The sequence below is a fragment of the Thunnus maccoyii genome, chromosome 16, assembly GCF_910596095.1.
Source record: "Thunnus maccoyii chromosome 16, fThuMac1.1, whole genome shotgun sequence".
NCBI lineage: Eukaryota > Metazoa > Chordata > Actinopteri > Scombriformes > Scombridae > Thunnus > Thunnus maccoyii.
The window spans coordinates 20,423,596-20,446,798 of NC_056548.1; the positions used below are offsets into that span (position 1 = coordinate 20,423,596).

Sequence of the window (23,203 nt, forward strand, 5' to 3'; positions counted from 1 at the left end):
TAGAATATTAATTTACTTATTAATTTAATTACCTTTCTTTCTTTTTTAAACTTTATTGAAAGTGTGCAATCACAAACACGCCAGCGGGACTAAAGGGTGTAATACATTTAGGGGAAAAAGGTGGTTAAATTAATGTCTTATTAAGCTATAAACTTAAAAAGTTTTCTTGTTGTACATTTAGATATTGAAGAAATGTATTGTTTGATCATTTAATTACTTTCCGTGAAAGTGCGAGCAGCGCTTGCTACGTCACCTACCACGTGGTCTCACTCTCACGTGGTTAAACCGGAAGTTTGCGCCGTTCAACCAATACATCCATGCTTGCAACTATAACCAGAACAGACTTGTCACACTTATAAATATATTTTGTTCCTGTAATTGCCCGCGTTTTTTGCATGTCAGCAGCGATGTCTCAGGAGGTCTGCGGTCTGAAGGCTCAGCTGAAAGAGAAAGAGAAAGAGATTGCTGCTCTGAAGAAGAAACTGGCTCAACTGGAAAAGGTATGCAAGACTGGTTTGTAACCAGAGATAAAAATTTGTCAGTGGCCCAAATTTGCAAGCTGTGTTTACAGAAACAAGTCAGCCTAATTTTCTATCCAACACAGTGCAGCTACAGCGTTCATTTTCTGGTTAGTCAAGGCTACATAACGTTAGCAAACTATGCTTATTGTTGTCAGGGTCAGATGAGCACGTTTGACAGTGCTGTAAGTACACTTTTATAATTAACTTGCACACTTAAAGACGAACTGACCTCTCAGGAAAATAGCTGAGAAGAGATGAAAAACTCCATAATATCAGCCATCAGTAGGCACACACGTACATCCATAAAATCACTGCAGATGCGGGGTAACAACAGTTAGCACACATAGATGAAAATACACCTGCTATAGGTCATTTTCTATGTAGATATTACTACATTTCAACTACAAATGGTCTTTCTTAGGTAAAGATGAGGGTGTGAGCACACCTATATGGATGAGCTGTGATGGCATGTCAGACAAATGTTTCAATTATTGGTATTGATCACACAAATACTGACACTAATATCCCATTGTATTGCATTAAAAGTACAGTATTAAAAGCATACATATTTACACAAGGAAAAAGTGTGAATATATCAATATAGAATTCAGTGCTGTATTTATTGATTCATAAGTTTTTGAGCTAACACACAGGTTTCTTTTTTTATCACAAAAAAAAGTAATACAAAAACATGTATCTTAAAGTGTCTCGGTGCAATAGAGCACAGTAACTCATCAAATCCTAACTGTTAGGGAAACATAAATTAAACACACTAGAAGCCACTTAAATCCCTTCTTATGTCAGACATATTGGCTGTAGAGGCAGATTGTTTTGGGTTGAGATACCACATGGCGCAAAGCTCTTGTAAACATGTTATTCTGTTTATTAATCCTTGGTGTGATATCAGAGCCACACCTCAGTACTGGAGCTGCATGACAGACTGACACCCCTAACTCCCCTGAAAGCCAAACCAGCGCTCTGCAATGAAGACATCATGCGGTACAGCAGACAGCTCCTTCTGCCTGAGCTGGGTGTGCAAGGTACGGATTATTCTGTAAGCATTCCGTCAGGTGAGATTTATGGCATGATTGAACATGAATTAGTGAATCTTGGTTGTCCACAGGTCAGCTGAACTTGTCCAAGACCTCAGTGCTAGTTGTGGGCTGTGGAGGACTGGGCTGTCCCCTGGCACAGTATCTTGCAGCAGCAGGCATCGGTAGGTTATTTAATTGAGAAAATCATAACCTGTTCTATCATTTACCTTGAAATAAATATATGGGTGTGAGTAACTGTTGAACTCTCAGTGGTTTGTCTTTTCTGTAGGCAAAATTAGCAATCTGGCTCACCTCCCAGGGGTGGGTAAACTAAATAAATGTTCCTGTGGGGGGAAAGGGGTGCAACCACAATTATGCATTTACATTTTCCAAAGAAATGTATCACGCTACCCATTTTAGTGCTGTTTAATGAATACAATTAGGTGCACTGTGAAAAAGTAGGTAAAGAGACAAGAGTATATTTAGAGCTTTTAATTTGAGACATTTTTTTTGCAGTCTCACCTATGTCCTCTGGCACCTTAACAAAACTTTGGTTGTTTAACTGGAGAAAAACTGGAGGAAAGGGGTGTAGAAGTTTATGTATAGCAGATATAATCATCATCAGACTGAGCAAAGCCATTGAAAGTGGTGAGCAGACACAAAATTAGAGAAAAGGCAAAGACCAAGGACTATAGATAAAAAGTAGGCAGTCAAGTATGGTAAGTGAGACTTTATGTTTTTTTCTTCCTAAGACAGACTTTGCTAAATTTGCATTTACACAGAGTTTAATTGTCATAGTTCAACTGTTACCAGGGTTTGATATTTTATTCGAAACCCTTCCTCACTGCCTTGTTCATCGTTGTGTCTTGCAGGGCGTCTGGGCCTGCTGGACTATGACGAGGTGGAGCTTAGTAACTTGCACAGACAGGTGCTGCACGGTGAGGAGAACCAGGGTCAGGCCAAGGCTCTGTCTGCTGCCAATGCTGTCAGAAGGTACTGACTGGCACCCGCACACATTGTATGAAACATTATCCTATATAGAGTTCCACTTTGTGTGGGACAGTGTCATGCAGGTCAAAAGCACCTGTATGCCAGTATCATCTGGTAGGACAAAGATATTTGACAGCATTTGAGAAATGTATTCCTCCTCATCTGTGCCAAAAAAGCACAAACAGATCTGAAATAGAGATGTTAGTATTTAGATATTATTAGTAAATGGTCAGTAACTATGATAATTGGCGTATTTTTATGCTTTTTGTGACCCTTTGGTTGCTGTGTAATGTATGCTGGCGCTCTCCAGTCTCACCACAGGTTATATTTGGTTGTGTATTTCTCCCCAGTCTGCAAATATTGTGTAAACATGTTATTTTAGAGACAGCTTTTTTTGGTGCCTTTCTCCCTCACAGTGGGCCTACTGTGGTTAGCACTCAGATTTTATAGCCAATGCCACACGAGGGCGTCATTTCTCTGACTAGGAAATTACTTTTGTAGTGTATTGATGCTGTAGTACACACAGACTGGCATCATTTTCCTTCTTTTCCTTCAAAACTCCCAAGTTGTGGTTTTTGGTTGAACAGAGCCGCTAGTACAGCTCTGATATGGGTTCTGATTATGTCTACAGGTTGAACTCAACAGTAGAGTGTGTTCCCTATCACCTGCAGCTCTCGCCGGAGAACGCTTTACAACTCATTCAACAGTATCCTGCCGCAAAGTCCTCAGCCTACATCTGTTACGCAGACCTGCCACTGGCTAATTCCTTGTCATGAATCTTAACAGCTGCCATCCACTAAGTCTTACCCATGCTTATGATTACATATCACACTGCATGAAGAGCATTTTGGAAACCTAAAAGAGAAATGTGCATGTTTAACTCAGAATTACTTTACCTTGACTTTTCTGTTCTCATATATGACATTGTAGCAGATTGTTCAGACAATGTCCCCACTCGTTATCTTGTGAATGACGCCTGTGTGCTCAGCGGCAAGCCTCTAGTTTCAGCAAGTGCCCTGAGAATGGAGGGACAGGTAAGGTAGAAAAACTCAATTGTCATCAGTACACCCTCATTTCACCAGCGTAAAAACCTTGGTGTTCTGAGTGTATATGTGTGTGTGTGTGTGTGTGTGTGTGTGCAGTTGACAGTATATAACTACTGTGGAGGCCCTTGCTACAGATGTCTGTACCCAGTACCCCCACCCCCAGAGACAGTGACCAACTGTTCTGATGGAGGGGTATTAGGAGTGGGTAAGTCGTCTACTTCTTGTCCCTTTACTTTCCCAGAAGTCATTAACTTTAAACAGAGTACAGTCTTTGTAAATGATAGTCGTTAGTAACGTTTTCCACTTATTTTTAAGTTCCCGGGATAATGGGCTGCTTCCAAGCATTGGAAGTCCTCAAGATTGCCTCCGGACAAGGCTGTATCCTTTTGTTTTCCATTCTTAACTCCCACTTTACATACAGTACTTTCCTCTGCCATTTCGTTGCTGAACTGAACATCCAGACTTTCTGCCCAGTCATCTGGATGAACCAATAAAGAACTGCTGAAAGGTTTTCATTGTAACAAAGTTAGGGATGGGGAGGGTGTTTTGTGCTTGTCTGATAAAATAAAACAAAAACAGACAGGAATATTTTTGTCTGCACTCTCTGGACTGTGCTGACTCTTCATTTGCTGTCGTCTCATGAAGCTGTTGTGGTAACAGCGTTCTCATGCTAATATACAGTAGACTCACATCAGAGAATAGACCTGCCCTATCCTGCCCCCAGTCTTGCATTGTCATATCCTGCTAATACCTGGAACTGGTGCGTCAGCCAGGGAAGTGTCATACTGTTAAAAAGAAAAAGAAACAGAAAGTTGCCATGGTGTATATACACAACTGGGAGCCGATTCTTGGAATCAAGCTGCGTGGTGATACTTTTCCTTGACCAGGCGTGCTAGCTTCCTGCGGTCAGCAGCTGGTGATATTTGACGCTCAAAATGCCAGATTCCGGTCCATCAAGTTACGGCCCAAGCAGGCTAGCTGTGCAGTGTGTGGAGAAAACCCCAGTGTAACCCAGCTGGTGGACTATGAGACCTTCTGTGGGTCTGCTGCAACAGATAAGGTTGATCATTAAAGAAGAAACTTGATATTATGGATTGGAGGTTTTTATGCAAGAATGCATGCCTTGTACATTGTCACAGGAATATTAACTTTTTTAAGTCATAAGCAGTGTTTCTTATATCAGCTAGATTTAACCATTTAATCTGACACATACAAAATACATGTAATTATCCTCTAATCACAGGAAAATTCTCTCATTGCCTAATTTTCCTTGTGTTTCAGTGCCGCAAACTCAACCTCCTCTCCAGAGATCAGAGGATCACAGTGCAGGTAGGAATATACACTCCAGAACAGTTAGCCATTGCGTGACTCCCTGCATTTAGAGCTGATTATTGTATGATTAGTCACAATTTTTTTTCTCAGTTTTCATGTGCATTCATAAAACTGATTACATCTCAGCGCTGACCCAACCCTAAATGGGAAATGACTTAAAATGTGCCTGTAGATTTTCTATGGGAAAGAATAACATGTTCTATTTGGCACCGAGAGTAGTGGTAGTGGATTGCATCTGTTTATGTTTCTGCAGAATTGGCGCTTTCAAACCCGCTGAGTCATTAAGCACAGAGATGGGGATCATGATTGATTGGGCTGTAATCGAGATTGTGCAAGGGGCTCCAGTTAGAAACAGTTTTGTTTCCTGTGATTTGAGGAAAAGCAGTTAAAATGTTCGTATTACTCTGCAAATGCAAATACAAGCGGTACCTATTTCAACATTTGCTGTAAGTCATTTAGGTTTCCCTGTTTAACTGGAGAGATACAAATCAATTCAATTTTCTGTTCCAAAAGATAAAACCACACCTCTCTCAATTATAAAGTTCATTGTATTTGTGCATAAAGGACTGTTTTAATGTAATTCCAGGATTACAAATCCATAATGGACAAAGCAGAGCCCCATCTTTTGCTGGACGTGCGCCCTCTTGTGGAAGTGGATATATGCCACTTACCCACCTCTCTCAGTATCCTTCTGGTGACATAGACACAAAATCAATCTCTCACTGTCATAATTCTAAACCTTCTGATCATGTTTGTCTGCTCCCCGTATCTGTGTGATTATTCTCCTTATATTGTCGTCCAGACATCCCACTCTCAAGTTTAGAAGACAGGAAGAGTGAACATATCCGATTACTCCAGGAGAGCATCAGCCAATTGAAACAGCAGATGGCGGGTGACTGCCGGCCTCCAGGTAACATGTCAAAACACCATTTAGGTCCGTACATGTTGTTTGAAATGAACAGGCACTTTGTGTGCATATTCACAGTCCACTGTGTAGTCACATACTGCCAGGCTGGCGGCTTATTTTGGACAGCTAGTAGCAGGTTGTAATGGGGTTGCTAGGTGACCCCTTTTCCAAAACAAGTATGGCCAACCTGAGCAGCTGGCCTGCTTTAGAGAAATTAATATTAAAAACTTTATTTTGGTGCTGCTCTGTATATTCACTGTGTTGAGGTTTCTTTATCAATGAGCTAAATTTAGCTTAGCATATAATACATTCTTAGCTGTCTATTTTATAATCAGTTCCAATTTACCTGTATATACTCAGTGTAATGTTTGTACCATTCAGCTTTTGTCTCTCGTGGTGTTTTTGTTTGTCCTTCAATCATACGGTATGAATGTATTGAAGTTCTTCTGTAATTTGAATCTAAAGCATATTTAGTTCACAAGATCCGCTGTCGTCACCAAACTTATCTCTCATTGTTGTCTCTCTGTGGTTTCCTCCAGTTTATGTGATTTGTAAGCTGGGTAACGACTCTCAGAAGGCTGTGCAGGTTCTGGAGAAGATGAGTGGATCAGAAGTGGACAGTATCAGAGTGAAAGACATCTGTGGGGGCCTAATGGCTTGGGCGCAGAGGATAGACCCCACATTTCCACAGTATTAATGCATTTAACTTTGACAAGACTATTAATAAACTCCTGCATTCTGTTTGTCATCTTTGATTATTTTTTACTTATGTGCATCGGACATTGTGTTCATGACATTGTTTCAGGTAAATTGTCTTTAATGCCAATGCTGAGTTGCAAAATCTCACTAAGTGTAACAGCGAACCAGTTCCTAAAATTTGTTGTGTAATTTTCTGTGTTCAGCTCATCAAAAACAGAGGCAAGCAGTTAGATAACACGTAAGCATCCTTGCAAAATCAAGTCCTTCTTCCTGTTTTTTCTGTCAATCAGAAATTCTGTTGAAAAGACATCTTCCTCATATATAATAAATCAAACCTACGTTGTCCATGTCAGGGGCCCTCAAGTAGACACAGTGGGCCACAGACCCTTATTTTTACAGTAAACCCCCCTATCTAAAAAGAGTTAAATTGTCTAGACAACACAATAGAGACTAAGAGCTATGAACAGAAATCTTATACTTTCTTTTATGTCTATTTGTTAAAATAAAGTGAAATCAATCCACTCCTCATTTTGCTGGGGGCATCCTGAAGCCCCTTTAAGGGCCCCTGAGGACTCCTGTACTCTACTTTGGAAAACTGTGCCACAAACCGATCCGGGTTGTGTAGAAGTTTTTTTTTTTCTTCTTGGCATGGCCAAGTTGAAATAACGGAAAAGAAATGCACATGCGCATTGGTTAGAACTCCATCGGAGGCGCCATTGCTTTACAGGGCTGTAGTTCAAGTTTTCCTCCCCACACATGGAAAGTCAGTTATGCGGAGATAATAGAAAGACTCCAAGCCCCAACGACGGTCGCTGCTCTTTTTCTCGTCAAGCAGGGGGAGTAGTCACAGCTGGAAGGATAATAAGATGCGCATGAATTTACAATCTGGAATAAAAGATAAAGAGAAAATAAATGGACGGCTCGGTTAGTCTCAGCGCGCCTGTAAGTAAAAGTAATGTTGGTATTTATTCTACGTAGGCTACGACGCTGCGCTTTTGTTTGAGACTTGAGAAAAGTGCAGAATAATAAACTTGAGACTCCGCTTTCCTCAGTTGATGGAGTTACAAAGTTTCTTCAGTCCACTCACAATGGAAAGAAATGCGCCCTTCGCTGACTGTGAAGGTAAAGTATCATTTCTGAAACATATAAAGGCGACGTTTGTTCTTTTTTAACGAGCTTTACGTGACGAGACAGTTCAACTGCAACAAAGTCTCCCGTGAATGTGCAAATTCACGGCTTGTATAACTTGTTTTGCTGGCATTCTCGAGTCTCGACTCGGGGTTGTGTTCTGCCAGCAAGCCAGTCGAAAGTGGGAGGGGTGCAGATGTTCAGAAGCCTCTGTTCCAGATGTTTGTGGAGTTTGAATTCTTGTAAACCCAGAAATGATATGCTTTATCAACTTTTACGTGTCCTCGTGAGGTATAATTTCATCGTCCTGCACACTAGCATCAAGGCCCATTTGTGTTTGAGAGAAAAAAAAACTTCTTAAGTTCACCAAAAAGTTAAAAAAAAAACAACAGGCGATGTTAATGTTAAAACCTATGACACTTCACCTAAAAGTTTAAGTTGTTGCTAATTTAGCACGCTCCATTTACAGCTACACGCAATATAAGCTAACCTTGGGAAGCACTCACAACCAAAACAACGGAAAGCAACATGAAAACAATACAAACAACAATATAAATAAGCTACCTGAAGCATAATTTCATGATTTAAGAATCTGTTTTAAGCAAAGGCAAAGATTTTGTGGTCTTCATTTAAAAAAAAAAAAAGATGAGCATGTGTCTCTGTGATGTTAGTGTGGTAGCGGCAGTGAAATGAGAGCTGTAATTGAAAAGGCAGATTGGCTGGAAAATGTCTTTCTAAATGAATTCAACCAAAGAGTGTCCATGAAATGAAGAAAAGGAGCTGGCACGTTCATACAGCCGGGATGAGAGCTTCTAATGTGCATCAATCCTTTACTTTTCTTTACTGTATTCAGATAGGAGAATGTTTTTTTCATTATAAATATAGCACTGTGTGTGTTTGTCTCTGTGTGTGTATGTTTGTGGTGACAGGCTTCCTGTGGTCAGAGTGGATTACTGACTTCAGTAAGGATAAGGATCACCACTCCAGGATATGAAGTTTGCTGCAGTGATTTCACTGCAGAAGCCTGCGGATTGTTCAGAGACTTTTTCTCCATCACCTGCCCGTCTAGTGAATGTGGTGCGTGAGCTCAGGTGGGCGGATAGGCTGTTACCCTCATAATTTGTGAGAAACAATGTCACACTCATAAAAAACAGACATACAGTGCTGACTCACTGATGAGGACCAAAGATTTTCCCTATCAAAAGCCTATCCACCTCCTTCACTGAACCCTCCACTATTCAGCATTTCACGTCGCCATTGGAAGAAACCCAATGTCTGCCTCCCCTCCCCCATCCTTACCTCGAGCCTTCCTCCACTCTCTCCATCCGCACCACCCATCCTTGCCGTCCGCCCCGTCCCCGTCACCGAGCCCGCCCGGACCGCTCTACACGAGACTGTCCAACGGTAGTCACAGCGCTCCCAGCCCCACCAACTCCCGCAGCTCCTTCCATGGGGTGTCCTTCCTGCTGCAGATCGGACTGACCAGAGAGACGGTCAACCTGGAGGCCAGTGATCTGTCGCTGTCTGCTGTCAAGGACCTGGTGTGCTCCATAGTGGACCAGAAGGTAAGGATCTCATCACATCTCAAAATCACACTCTGTTTTCAGTTACATAGGACATCCCTCATCAAACATTTTTCTCTACCCACTACAATTAGCTCGCTTTCAAACTGAAGCAGTCATTCTGACGGGCCAACATGATGCACCAAATGTTTTGCCATCTCCTACCATATTCATCTGTTTAGGTTTTGTTTTCCAAAGCAGACATCTGGGCCTTGTGCCCCAAAATGAGTCAAACACCGCAGAAGCATGCTCACAACAGCAGCGATGCTCCTTCAGTTACAGGGCACAGCGTAGCGGTGCCAGTTATTTACATTGTGGTGTAACGTTGCTGGACTTGCATGATGCAAGTGCACGCATACAAGCTCATACACACATACAGAACTACTCTGTGGTTTTGCTCTGCCTGAAGTTATACCCAAAGAGGAGCTGGATATTCTTTATTTTTCATGACATTGGTAATGGGTTGTAATGTAACTGGAGTGTAACCTCAGCACAAGAAGTGGCTTTAAATGCAAGTATAGGCTGCAATATTTAACATCATTCGCCATCTCATATTTGGTTGTGTAAGACAATCTGAGCATGTGTGTGCCTGATTATAACATGCAAAATAAGAATGTGGGCAAAACATTCCAATTTTTGTTTTTCATTTGAATTGGCCCCATATGATAATAAGCATTATAAAGATATAACACCACAGATGATACGCCTTTTATATGAAGTGTTTTTGTCTGTCTGGGATATATAAACATGTTCAGTAAACTACTACAAATGCCACATAAGATCAAAAAGTCTTTCACATGATCTGCAGTGTTAAACTAGTACATTTGCTTAGTAAGTAATACAATAAGTACTGCAAATTGAAGTTCAAAGTTGATAACATGTATAATTATTTAACTTTTAAATACACAGTATTTATAAGAGACTTATAACACATCAGTGCCCTGAACCTCTTACTTGGTTATTTTGCGATTGTCTTCTTTGAGCCCATGCATGTGTACTTCATGCAGCAGTTGTGTGGGATTAATGGTGTGCAAAGCCTGTTGGAATAATGAAATGGCTGTGCATCCACACATCGCTGTTTTTTAACCTCTTGTGTATAATGATGATTACTCCATTTGTGTCTGTAATTATCATTGACTAAATAAAAGGAGGGTGATTAAACAGAGCACTTTCATCAGCCACTAGGATCTGAACATTTGGGTCGGTCAGAGCTATATTAGTGTTTGAGATGATGATGATGATGACGGTGGTGGTTTTTAATCAAAATAAGGAAAAATGAACGAGGGACAAACTTGTGTTGAGCACAGTGGAAGATAGTGAAGGAGCTATCTGTATTGAGTCTGTGTCCTTTGGTTTCATGTTGTCCAAGTTGACATTCCAGAGGAGCAGGGTAATGTTGTTGTTCTTTACGAGGTCTGCTGATTCTCACTAGCTAGTTATGAACAGTTCTGGTCCGCAGAGCAGAAAATCTCATCACTGCGCATATTTACATGGATCCTGTAACATATTGGCATAGTTGCAAAAATCTGTAACAGGAAAAGGGTGGGAAATATGATGCTTTGAAGAAAATCCCTTAAAGAAAATCAGTGCAGTGCATTCATAGTGCACAGTTGCTCATAATCTGCCAATATGACATCAGGATCACATATTGCTTTAGTGCAATTTTATCGTATCACTTCATATCACATGCATTCATCTAAAGATGCCATGCACTCTAATGAGATATGCCAGGAAATGATCTAATTTATGGCCAACAGTCATGGGAACTCCTTTTTATAAGGCTATAAACATACTGCTGAACATACTGTACATCCTTTTCATCATAATATACTGTACATCATCACCACAGAACATATCCAGCCCGTTCATCCACATTATTGTGCATTTCTTCTGTTAAACACTGCCAAATGCAGTGTACTGCCTCAGCTATTTCATGAAATCGAGCCATATGGCTTCGATATCAATGGAAAATATGACTGTAGGCCCAGTGCGCTCCAGTCCATCCCTGCCTCACTTCTTGTTCTAAAATATGCATGACAATGGTGAGCCTTTTACAAAGTCTGCTCATCCGGGCCAAATTTTCCAGCTGAGGATCTCTGACCCTAGCTTAGCCGTTGACAGTCGTCCCAGGAACTCTCCGGTCAGCACAACCTCAGGTGTCTGTCAGCAGAGGCGAGACAGGAAAGAGCTTTAGACTTCATGTGGTAATATCTGCATGGAGATGGAGTCTGGATGGAAGTGTATTCCCCCCTTCGTGCTGCTGTTTCCTCCGCTGTGAGTTGGCCTGTTTCACTCGGTGACTCACCGCTCAGCCATGCAACAAACATGGATGCTTATCCAGACTTAAATCTGTCCATTCAGTGTTACATTTTCTGCTGTGTCAGCTGTTGTGAACTTTCAGAATGGGATTTAGATGTATGGCTATATCATGCACATTTTTAGGACTGCAAGTAATGATTATTTTCATTTTAGATTAATTGATTAGTCATTTGGTCTATAAAATGTCAGTAAATAGTGAAAATGTCAATCACTGTCTCCCAAAGCCCAAGGTGATGTCCTCAAATGTCTTCTTTTGTCCTGACCAGCAGTCCACAACCCAAAGATAATCATTTACTATAATGCAAGACTAAAGAAACCAGTATATATTCATATTTAAGAAGCTGGAATAAGGGAATTTGGACATTTATTCTTAAAAAATTACTCAAAATCAATAACAATCAAAATAGTTAACAGTTAATTTTCTGTGGATCGGCTAATTGATTCATTGACTAATCGTTGCTCTACATAGTATTTTGACAACAAATACTGTTCAACCATTTTGACATCTTGTTAGTCTTCAATCTCGTATTACAGTGGCTGAGCAGGTTGTTCATCTTCCTGTTGATAATATGTGTCTGAGTCACTGTGCCAGCAAGGCAAAAACAGCAGCCCAAATACACTTTCCTCAGCAGCGCTCCTTTAGCTTTTTTATGTGATCCCAAAGTGCTTTCAAGCATGCTGGAATATGTAGTGCCTCCACTATGTCTTGTCTCTGCTCTGGGTTTCTTCCAGTACACAGCCGAACTACCTCAACCCCTCTCGCTGGCCTGTTGGACTCCATTGCTGAGAGTGCTATTCTACACAGGAACCTTATTTTGGCTCCCTATACTTGCAATCTCATTCTTTCAGTATCTTCTCAAAGCTTGTGACCATAGCTTAAGGACAAATAGATGGTTTTCTGGTGAAGAGGTTGCTCTGCTTTGCTGTACAAATGTTCATTTTTAGTTTTGTTCTTAGTTTACTTTTGGAGCCTGTTCCTTCTCTGACTTGCCAAACTATAAGAGATGTGACACTGTTCATCAATCTTAAGTTTTCTCGGTAGGTAATAGGCAGCCACATCATGACAAACTAGCTCTTTTCCAATTTTCAGTGAGCCTTTGTGTTGAGGATGCTTGTTACTCGCAGAGAAATTACTGTTACAAGCCATGCATACAAGCCCTTATGCTATAGCAGATGTACTCTGGATGTGGTTGGACAGCTGTGGAATTTCCAGATGTTTTCATGTGCTCTCTTTTACTGTGTATAATGTGTCATGGCTTCAAGGTTGATATTTCATATCTTTCCTGAACCCTTTAGTTTTGAATAAGTCTCATTGTTTGACGGGGAGTCATGCAGCCTGTTATAATAGCTGTGTATTGTATAGATTTCGTACGGCTCATTCCTCTTCCTGCTAACGACTCAACCACATGACTTGGCAAGCATCCACAGAATAGATTTGCCTTTTCTCTGTTCTCTGTGCTGATCTATAGCTGGTTTTGATAGTAGTGGTTTGGACCACATTTACCAACTTCAGTGGTTAAGGTCAACCTTAGTCCAGGGCAACCTGATCCTGATAGGCTCAGTTTCAGTCTCTTAAAGCAGCTATTGTGGTTACTTCTACTGCAATCTAGTGAATACTTTAAAATATGACTGTTTTAGTGTCACCACTTGGCACAAAGGTATCAACTCTAAGCCAGGCTCCTCGAGGACTGTGAGAAAGGATAAAGGGAGCCAGCCAGTGGGTGGTTGAAACCCTCCCAGTGGGTTACCATCCAGCCCAGATCTAACCCGCGATGGCCCGTTGATGGCCCCTACAGTGGCTACATGTAACTCCATGTCGGGTCAGCCTTGTTTCACTTGTCGGGTCCTGACTTCTCTGTCTGGTTTTTGGGTCTTGATGAATGGTGCGAGATAAACATCCATAGCTTCCACTTGTTGAGCGTTTCCTGTTTGGTGTCGCCCAAGTCCTCTCGTGCAGCCAGCAAGGGAGCAGTGGCGGGACAAAAGTTCACGACTCCTTGAGAATGACTCCCAGCTAGCCAGCTGGTCAGCCCGGACAGCCAGCCAGCTACAGAACATTCCTCTTCACCCAGGCATTTTTGGAGGATGATGTGATGCTGCTCGGGATGGGTGGGATTAGACTGCTAGGAAACTGAAATATTTGAAGCTAAACACTTGCTTTGGTAGTACTGACCATCAGACAGATTTTGATGGATGCTGTAATGGTGAGTGTGTGATCCACACAGTTTAGTTTTAAGTCTTTATGGGACTATATTTAATATCTTTCAAAGGTGCAATTTAATTTTCAGTGGAGATGCTTTCTGGTGAATGTTGGCTGCAAACATGTTCGATATAAACGGAGAATTTACAGTGTAGCTTGGCATACGTTAAAAGCGTGTCTTGCTATCAAAGGGGATGATAAAGCTTAGCAGGAGGAAGGAAATTTGAAGTTATTTTGGCATAGGTAATGGAAAAAAAACATTAAACCATTGCCTCAAATGTTAGTTTTATGAATACTTTAATTTTAGCGCTTTTCCTTAGGATGTTACTGCGTTTTCACTCCAGCTGGAAATGCTGTGAAAGGCAGCTGCCTCAGCCACAGGTTTCCCCACTGGTTTTGTCAGTCCTTTAACTCCCAGTCTCTGGTTGAGGGTTGTACAGCTGCCTCTGTAATTAGCGAGACAAAGGCCTTTTTGAGTCAGAAGCAGGCTACGTTGGACAACGCACGGTAAAATGGCAGAGTATTGTAAAAACAAAAGGATTTGGATTGTTCTAAACCTTTGAGTAATATCACTTGCATGATGCAAGGTAACACTTGGCAGAGAAAACAAGATCGGCTCAACATTCCTTTTTCAAGAATAATTAGATTGAGTTGCAGCAGTTGAGAAGGCTTTCTTTTGGTTTGCATTTTTATTCTTTCATGATGGTGTTGTAATGGACAATATGTTTATCTGCCTTCATGTGCTATTTAGCAATGTTTAGTGTGTCCAATTTAGATCAGAAGATGTAGCTTTTGGAGTATAGAATCAATATGTGACTACAGGATTCTCACCTAAGACCTTTGTGTAGTAGGCCAGCTAGAAGGTTGAGGTTTGTCATAATCATAGTATAGAAGGTATAGAAAGGAGCTAGAGAAAACTTAAAAAAGAGAAGAATATGAGAAGAGAAAATAGCAAGAGGGAAGGTTGCAGATGGAAAATGGAGAGACTGCAGTTCACATCGACCAAAACTAACTGAAACACACGGGAAATAAATCACCACCATCTCCCTCCCGCCCTCCCTCCCTCCCTTCGACAGTATAAGCCCACATCTGCATGTTCCTATGGAGCTGGCAGCCATATTTCACCCCAGAGGACGTCCCAACAGCACAGGGCTTTATGTGTGATATACATGGGGCCAGACGTTTCCTGGAAAGCACATTCAGCTCCCTCTCAAGAAAAAACAGGTCACCCCTGAGTCAAAGTATTCAGTGTTGGTATTGCGAATACACTGTTACAGTCGCCTTTTTCCAGCTTAGATGGTTTTCAGTTTGTAGACAGACTGATGTATTCCAAAGCCATGGAGTTGACTAAACTGATATCACAATTGGGATATCTGAAAAAAAACCAAAAGTCTTCCATGTACAACTCTAAAGCCTACATGCACAAGGTATCTATCAATTTCCCTAGTCTTGGAGTAATTTGTGGAAAAGGGAGAGAGAGAGAAGAAAAAGGAGAAAAAAAATCTCTGAAGTTAAGTGAGCTAAGTAATTTCTACCATCTGCAGTGCACATTTCTGCCGCCTCGTTCTCCTTTAAATGTAAAGTGGCATGGCAGAACACAGAGCCCAGCCGCAAGAGTCAGGGAATGACAGAGTGGAGAAGAGTGGCCCTCTCTAGGGAAAAGGGGGCAGGGGAGGCTGGGACAGCCCTGTGGGCAGGCCTCGCATGGGCCACAGAGGGGGTTGTGGCCACCGAACGGCTGATGTCCTGCCGTTCAGTCGGTGCCAAAACCATCTATAAAAGGCCGCTCCTGCCACCAAGCGTGGCTTTGCTTTGGATTTGCTTCTCCTCTAGGCCTCCCGAATGCCCTTCACCATACTTGACTTTAGCCAGTGGTGGGAGATTATCTCACATCAATTCAATCTCTCCGTTAATACTGGCTGAATGGGTTTTGATTGTGATTATTTTGATGTAGTAGGCAGCAGTAATGTTGAACTCAGGAATCCTGGTGACTTTGTCCTTGTGAAGCCAACCACCTGTAGTGATTTAGGAGTACCTCCTGACAGACTCCACTAACATCCATTCATAAATTTGTAATGGTGGCATAACACAGTTCACTGAAAGAGGATATCTCATTTCCTTTATTAATTTACTCATTAACAGCTTGAGTTTTTCCTCTCCTTAGACTGGAGCTTTACCTTTACTACTGACAACCTCAGCACATTTGGAGGACTTCAACCATAACAAATGCTAAAGAAGGATGGGGGGGGGGGGGGTTGAACTTGGTGTGGTGACAAGGACACTGCCTCTTTTAAGATATTAACCCTTGCTTATTTAATCTGTATCACTTCCGTCCATTTTCTGAACTAAAGAACCACCCATCTCAACTCGTAAACAAAACACCATGTGCCAAAAATGCTTTAAGTGTGAAGACCACACTGTCACTTCTGTAGATACGCAGTTATATTAGTGTGGCTGTATCGATCCATGTAGCAGCAGCAGCATGCAGAATGTCTTATTCTGTGTTGTTTTCTCAGCGCCGTTTGCCTTTCCTGTCTTTCAGTAAAGCAAGTGATCTGTCAAACTGATAGGAAGGTGGCAGGGGAAGTGCAATTACAAGTTGATACAACAAGAATACAATAAGAAACCTACTGTGTTATGAAGGTAGAAGGTCTTAAGAAATGCTTTTAATGAGCAACATTTGCCCTAATGAAAAGCACCACAGGCCAAATGGAAAGAAAAGTAGTTGTATTACAATTCTACTTTTGTCTGATTGGCTCGTCTGGCCATTTTTAAACCTAAGGGAAGCAGTCAGCCACTCTGCATGAGTCCTTTTGTCACTGTGTCTCTTTCTTCAGCCGCACTCGCTGTTCGGTTAGTTCCCCTCAGAGCCGCTCCCTGTTTCCATATTCTCTCAGCTCCTGCTCTCCAATCTGCTGTGGTCGGCGGAGCAGCACAGCCTGTTCAGTCTGTGTGCCTGCGCTCAAATGGCTTTTCCCTACACTGCACTTGCTATTATTCTTGTCTGTGTGTTTAAATGTTCAGAGAAATTGCCTTTTTGGTGTCTGTGTTTTGAGGAAGGTGACAACTTGAGTGTTGGAATTTGGCTGGACTGCTGGAGTGTTTAGTTTAGTTTAGTCGAAGCACAAATGTATTTCTGTGCAACTACTAATTCAACAAAAGAACGTCTGTTAAAGTAAGTGCTCATTATTAATCATAAATAAAGAAAACCTCAAGCAGCTAATCCCTACCCACTTTCTGTAACACAGAGCCCACAGCAATTATTAATGTTTCTGTTGAGCAACAGCAGCGGGTTCCTACATCCTGCTATTACCTCGCACCTTATGACCTTCTGCTCCACCAGAGCAAGAGAAAGTGCAGTCGCCATCAATCTCATACTTGCATAAATTCCCCCAGGTTCACCTGTTTATTTGCCCCGCGTGGAGGTGAATCTGGCGGCTGTCCCCTTGCTACTCCAGGCCAGAGAGGGGGAGATGGAGTGTGTACTGCAGTATATCTCTGAGGCGGAGGCGCTGGCGGAGGATCGCAGCAGGGCTATAACTCATCAGTAGTGTGCGGGGGCCTAGCCAAGCATGTCTTAGATCACACTGCTCTCTTCCTGAGAGGCCTTAGATCCTGTGACTCAGCCTTCCTCTTCTCTGCCTGGCCTCTGGACACTGTTAATGCATGCAATACTCATGCACACACACACTTCTACATACATAAATGCATGCAAGCAAGCACCCACATATGTTCAGGACACAGTCATGGTAGTGAGATGAGACATGTATTTAAAGGATGGTGCTATTAGGCCACCTGGGTCTCACTGGGGATACAGTGGCTAGTAACCAAACGGTGACCTCATCGCCATTATCTGCACTCCACTTAAGCGCTTTTGCACTTGAGGCCAAATTACCACAGAAGAGTATTGTTTCCCTGGATTCAAATAATCAAAAGCTGGGTGAAATAATCGCAGGATTTTCCTTGGAGAGCTACACAGCGACGTTTTGTGAAACCAGAAAGAGATTTGGCACAAAACCATCAGCTTTTGTGGCTGATGTAAATTGGGTAAGCGGTATAGCTTTGTTAGAATCTCCTGATGATTGAAGGAGGGCTAGGATGACAGGTGTAGAGCCTCCTACTACGACAAGCACACTCTGTGGTCTGCACAAGGCCCCGTGCCTAAGCTCAGTGGTTAGAGTGGTGATTCCACCTTGTCTGCACCCGAAATGTAGATTCACACACACACACACACAAGTTCACATTGGGTACAAGCACACACATACACAGCTCTCAGTTACAGTAACGGTGAATTAATTGCTCATGATCATATTTCAGACCCCTGCATTTCTTCCAGTCAGCTATGCCTGAGCCATGCGGCATAGCTGTTCACACTTCTCTGAAACACAGAAAAAGAAAAAGACACGAGGTGAGAAGTGGTGTCGCGCCCTGAGAATTTTGGTCAAAGGTTGCTTTGTTGTTATGCTGACACTTGTCGACACAAAGCAGCAGAATGTTGCTCGTCGTCTGAATAAAGCAGGGACAGTTACAGCTGAGTGGTGATGAAGAGTTTAAGCTTTGCGCGGTGTGTGTCACAGTTTTGAAAGTGCATTTTTACAGCGTCATGCACATTGAAATTGACTGTAGTGCCAGATATATTTCAAGCAAAGCTTTATTCCACGCTTGGTTGAAAGTTTTGAGCGTTGCGAGGCATCAGGTGTCATTCAGACTGGATTGATTGTTTTGAAGATACCAAACACATACCAAATGTGTTCCACGATGATACAGCCTCATGCAGTTTAAAACCTATGAATGAACCATGAGCCATATTCTGCCACATGGAAGGGAAACAAGTTAGTCAGCCCGTAGAGTGAGAAAGTCACCGCTTCTCTTGCCGCTCTCCCACCACATGAGTTTCCTTTCCGCTGCGGGCCCTCTGCATGTGGCTGCTTCAGTTGGTTACCCATAGTGGAGTTTCTGTCCTCCTTTTGCAGTGGAAAAAAAAGCTGACTTGACTTTCGGAGGAGGACGTACTGTTGTTTGAATTTGTGTACATTGCGGAGACGGATGGGATGAGTTTGCTAGATCCTGCAAGTGCACACAAGAAGCCATATGAATGCTAGTACCTCGTCACCCCCCCCCCCCCCCACCCCCACCCCCCCCCCCCCCCCCCCCCCCACCTCCTCCTCTTGCTCTTTCTGCCTCCAGCTGTAGTGTGTTTTTCTTGGCCTGTGTCTGCAAACAGAGGAGCAAATCGTTTTATGTAATGTACCATTGAAATGAAGCACATGCTTCTCAGGCTTTCTTTCTGTAGAATGTTCCAAGGAGTTGCTTGACTCACCATGGGGCTGTGGTCAGTAGATCTACAGTATAATATACAGTGTGTAACACTTTGCAAAATTGATTTGCTAAATGAATAGAGCAGAGGATGGTGTGGTAGATGATGTCACCCCTGCACCACCAAGCTGTTTTATAAACTTTTCCCCTTTTGCAGTTGAATCAATCTGTCTTCAGGTTCTTCAAGGATGAGTTCATTAAAATAAGAGCCTGCGCCAGTATGAGCCTATCACGGGTATATTGGAGTACATTTATAAGCAATAAGAAATTGAAGTACAGAATGCCAAATATATATTTGAGGTCATTTAGAAACAGTGTCTCCAGTACATAGATTGTCCCCTAGAGAGAACTGACAAGCTTATTTTTCAACTGTAAAATGTCCCGCTCAGTACATATCATGGTTACAGTAATGAACAAATTTAAGGGAACTTTATCAAAAATGGTAGTTTATGTCATATATATTTAAAAAAAAAGAATATTGTATTTAAAACTCTCAAATCAAAATGTACTAATTCTTCTCATTAAGTAGGACAAACGTTTGTAATTTGAGACCAGAGACTTCATACCTTCATAATGCATTTCAGTACCTTTCTTTTGCATGTGTTAATGTAAACGGCACAGTGAGCTTGTGGAAGTGAAGGTGTATTTTACTTATTAGCAATCATTTTCATTTCAACATAACTTTACTTGCTTCTTTTGCATGTGACATCGCACAACTAAAAACAGCATTTTTGAGTCATCACTTAAAGGTCGCAAAAGGTTAAGTGGCAATGTGGCAACGTGTCAGTTTGTTCACTTTCGCTGAACAATTGTTGTGCTTATGGTAGCACATGAAGACACTTTATAAGATTTTCTGCTCACTGCTGTTTCTAGGCAGCTTGTTTAAGCTTGTAACATTCCCTCCTTCAGCTAGTAATAATATTAATGTTAAAGTCTTTCAAAAGATTGAATGGGATTTTTTTTTTTGCCCAAGTCTGTGTAGATTTAATGTTTATGTTGAGTTTGCTTCATACCTCCAGTGCAGCGAACACATCTGCACCATCAAAATCAATTATTTAGAAATCATGCGCCCAAATTATATGGAAACTGTTAATGGAGGACCAAAAACACTTCATGTTGAATAAGAGCGTGGAAAACCGGAGTGTTTCCAGTATACCCTCTTTTGATGCATCACTCCAAGTGACGAATGAATTATTTGGCTGTTGTTGATGCCCACATCTAGTAATTGTATAATTCGCCACGCATGTGTTTCTCGTACCATGCTCTGTGGAAAACTTTCGCTTGGTATTACATTAATAATATGTAATGAAAACAAATACAATTCCACTGTTGACTTTAATAAATTAACACAGTTTTCCACATCATGTTTGATGTGACTCAAAGTAATTACACAGCTTTCCCCCCAAGGTTCGCGTGAGCAGATAATTGGATTTTCCAATGCGTTTGTTTGACGAGTTATTGAAGTATATTTTCCTCTGTTGTGGGCATTAACATGCACCTCAAAGTCAAACAATGGTTTCCCCGTTGTTTTGACACTAAAAAACTGTTTTCCTATTTGTGAAACCCTCACTACGCCTCAGTGGAACTTATGGTTTTATGACATATTATAGAGCATGTTGATTCAGCACATTTTGTCTATTAAATCTCTTGTACATCAAAGCTCATCAAGTCATGCTTGGAGTTATTTAATATGCGTGCAATTTGGCCCAACTCTCTTCTTATTAGTCTCCTTTTAAGGTGATCTTAGAGACTTGCTTCAATTAAATAACAGAAACAAACAGAAATCAACATCTTGTGTCTTCTGGTGGAGGGTCTCTGGGGCAGTGTGATCTGTGTCTTAGCGCTGTTAAATAATTGCAGGCTTATCAGTCAATGGACTTATTTATCTTGTGAATAAAAGCACCTTGTATCATACTGATCTTGTGATAGTCTTTATCTTGCCACCTCAAGCTAAATGAACAAGGACTTTCTACCTCCTGACTCTGGTTAAATGTTTCACAAGAACCCGGTACCTTGATGAAAATATTTAGGTTTTGTCCTCAGCAGGGAGGTTAGATCATCCTTTAATCTCTGCTTTTGTAATGAAGTTGCATATCTGTGTCTAAAATTTAATTACATTCATTTACCTCTGCATATTCACACCAGGGAGCTGACCAGTAGAACCCCAGACTTCAGCCTGGGGATAAGCGCTTGCTCAAGGGCACCTCAGAAGAGTGAGAGGGTTGCTCATTTACCTTCAACACCCACGGTTTCCCTGCTGGACTTTGCATTCAAATTAGTGTCAAAGCAAAAATATGTCTAAAGTTCATCCACTGTAGCATTATCAGGTTTATTTCTACAGGTACATGCCTGATTGAAATACCAAAACAACAGTAAAATGCTCAAATTTCCACAAATGTCAAAAAAATTGATGGAAGGTTGGAAGTCTTGGGCTGCCATTTGATTGGAAAAGTGAGTTAGAGAAAAAAAAAAAACATCAAAAGAGAACACATGTGGTTAGTTCCCCTCATGCAATTTTATTGTTTTGTATAATGACGCCTCATTGTGTTTCTGCACTTTTCTAAACTAACTTTTGTGCTTAATTTTCTCTAGGTCAACTTTTATACAGCGGTGGTTCCTCTGTGTCAGATTAATTATTTACAGAGCAATAACAAAGAAAGACATGGGCCACAAAGTCGTGGTCGTGAAAAACAAATCACATGGCCATGAAATGCCAGAGGTCACATGACAATCATACAGAATTTTGAAAAGCTCTCTGGCATTTTCAAATGTGTCCACTTTAAAGAATTGCTTCCATAGTTGGTGTGGTCCAAAACACTGTTAACTGTGGAAAAAAGTCCAGAACTGACAAGAAAATGATGCTCTTTTAAATGCATTAGTGTGAACATGACATAAGTCAGCGCCACTTCTTTTCTAAAAAGGGAGATAATCCAGATTTGTTGAGCAACATTACATTTGGATGTTTTTATGAAAAGCATTGTTTACTAAGCTACAGATGTAAGTACAACCTCATGCAGACTTACTCGAGCAGGACATTTTTACTGTAATCGTATTCCAGATCTGTCTGGCTTGCTGCCAGACTAATAAAGGTGTGAGGCAGCCTGAGGTCAAGCAGCATACTTTTCCTTACTGTAATCACATGGCCATCTGTCAGAGCCTGTGCACCGCTCTCAACACCGTTTCCCTTTTGCCACCCACCTCTGCAACACATCACACATGCACATACGCACATATGCCTAACCTAATGTCATGCACGATTCTACTCCGACAAGAACTCTTACTGCTAGCCTGTGACTGAGTGCACCTATTTATTCTTGCTTATTTTATGGTGATAGCAAAGAAATTCAGCAGAATATTCTCCTACAGCTCGGGTTTTAATGTCATATTCATCATTAGATATACGTAGATGACTTCTGATTTACGAGTCATATCCCTAATCTATCATTTTGAGTCTTACTATGTTCTGCAAGAAAGCATCATTATTCCTCAATGCCAAATGGCACAGTTGATTATTCAAACCAGATCATTTTTTTTTCATGTCTGTCTTGAGGTAATTTGTTTTTGGCTTGCAATGAAATGAGACCATATTTCAGATCTGTCCCGCCACGGCCCACTCGCCCCCCCATCATCTCCCCTCTTTCCTCATTCTCTCCTGCCTCTCACTCTCTTTCCTTATAACAGGATTTAGCATATCAATGGCGGATTAGTTCGTTTAACAAAAGCTTACTACTGCAAAGCCCCTTTCCACTCGTCTTTCCAGCCTGACTTGTGGACCTCACACACAGCTCCTCCGCGCCGGGGTCTTTGGTGTGCGTGTGTGGTCGCGGATGCTTGGTTGAATGGATTTACGTTTGAAGATGACAAAAGACATGCTTAGTCACTATGGGCTTCGGAGATGTATGCAGTAGCATGTGTGGGTGATGGTGTGTGAGGGTGCATATGTGTACAGGAGCACGGTGGAGTTGAGCGGTTCGTTTCTACATGCGGGAAGAGAAAGCACGTGCTATTGGCGCTTAACGCGTGCATGCACCCACAGGTTAGCCATCAATTAACTGTGATCTGAACAACATGCTGTTAAAATGTGTCCTAAACCTGCAAATCTATTGTTCTTGCACCTCTTGCTTCCTCTTGCTTTAATGAGGCATGGAA

At 41.7% G+C, this 23,203-nt stretch overlaps 2 protein-coding genes across 4 annotated transcripts in view; both read left to right on the forward strand.

The window, feature by feature from the left end:
• Nucleotides 1–261: 261 nt before the first annotated feature.
• On the forward strand, nucleotides 262–6,573 carry mocs3 (molybdenum cofactor synthesis 3). Its single transcript, XM_042388457.1, has 13 exons — nucleotides 262–500; nucleotides 1,429–1,561; nucleotides 1,645–1,737; nucleotides 2,428–2,548; nucleotides 3,177–3,251; nucleotides 3,462–3,579; nucleotides 3,688–3,796; nucleotides 3,907–3,969; nucleotides 4,488–4,651; nucleotides 4,873–4,920; nucleotides 5,510–5,606; nucleotides 5,726–5,833; nucleotides 6,370–6,573. Exons 1-13 carry the CDS (start codon nucleotides 396–398, stop codon nucleotides 6,525–6,527), a joined length of 1,392 nt encoding a protein of 463 aa, XP_042244391.1. The 5' UTR covers nucleotides 262–395; the 3' UTR covers nucleotides 6,528–6,573.
• A 661-nt stretch (nucleotides 6,574–7,234) lies between these two features.
• Nucleotides 7,235–23,203, forward strand: part of prkd3 (protein kinase D3) — a 37,806-nt gene continuing 21,837 nt past the window's right edge. For 2 of the 3 annotated variants that reach the window (XM_042388723.1, XM_042388722.1), the window contains exons 1-2: nucleotides 7,235–7,651; nucleotides 8,587–9,222. In XM_042388723.1, coding sequence (XP_042244657.1) covers nucleotides 8,929–9,222 — 294 coding nt within the window. In that variant the 5' untranslated portion in view covers nucleotides 7,235–7,651; nucleotides 8,587–8,928. The remainder of the gene's footprint in view (nucleotides 7,652–8,586; nucleotides 9,223–23,203) is intronic. The other variant, XM_042388721.1, reaches the window with a different exon arrangement.

Bases quoted from the DNA above. Each gene is read 5' to 3' on its own strand.
- mocs3 (XM_042388457.1), top strand. From the start codon at position 396: ATGTCAGCAGCGATGTCTCAGGAGGTCTGCGGTCTGAAGGCTCAGCTG. The intron at 1,738-2,427 runs GTAGGTTATTTA...TGTGTCTTGCAG, and splicing joins TCTTGCAGCAGCAGGCATCG to GGCGTCTGGGCCTGCTGGAC. The intron at 3,580-3,687 runs GTAAGGTAGAAA...GTGTGTGTGCAG, and splicing joins CCCTGAGAATGGAGGGACAG to TTGACAGTATATAACTACTG.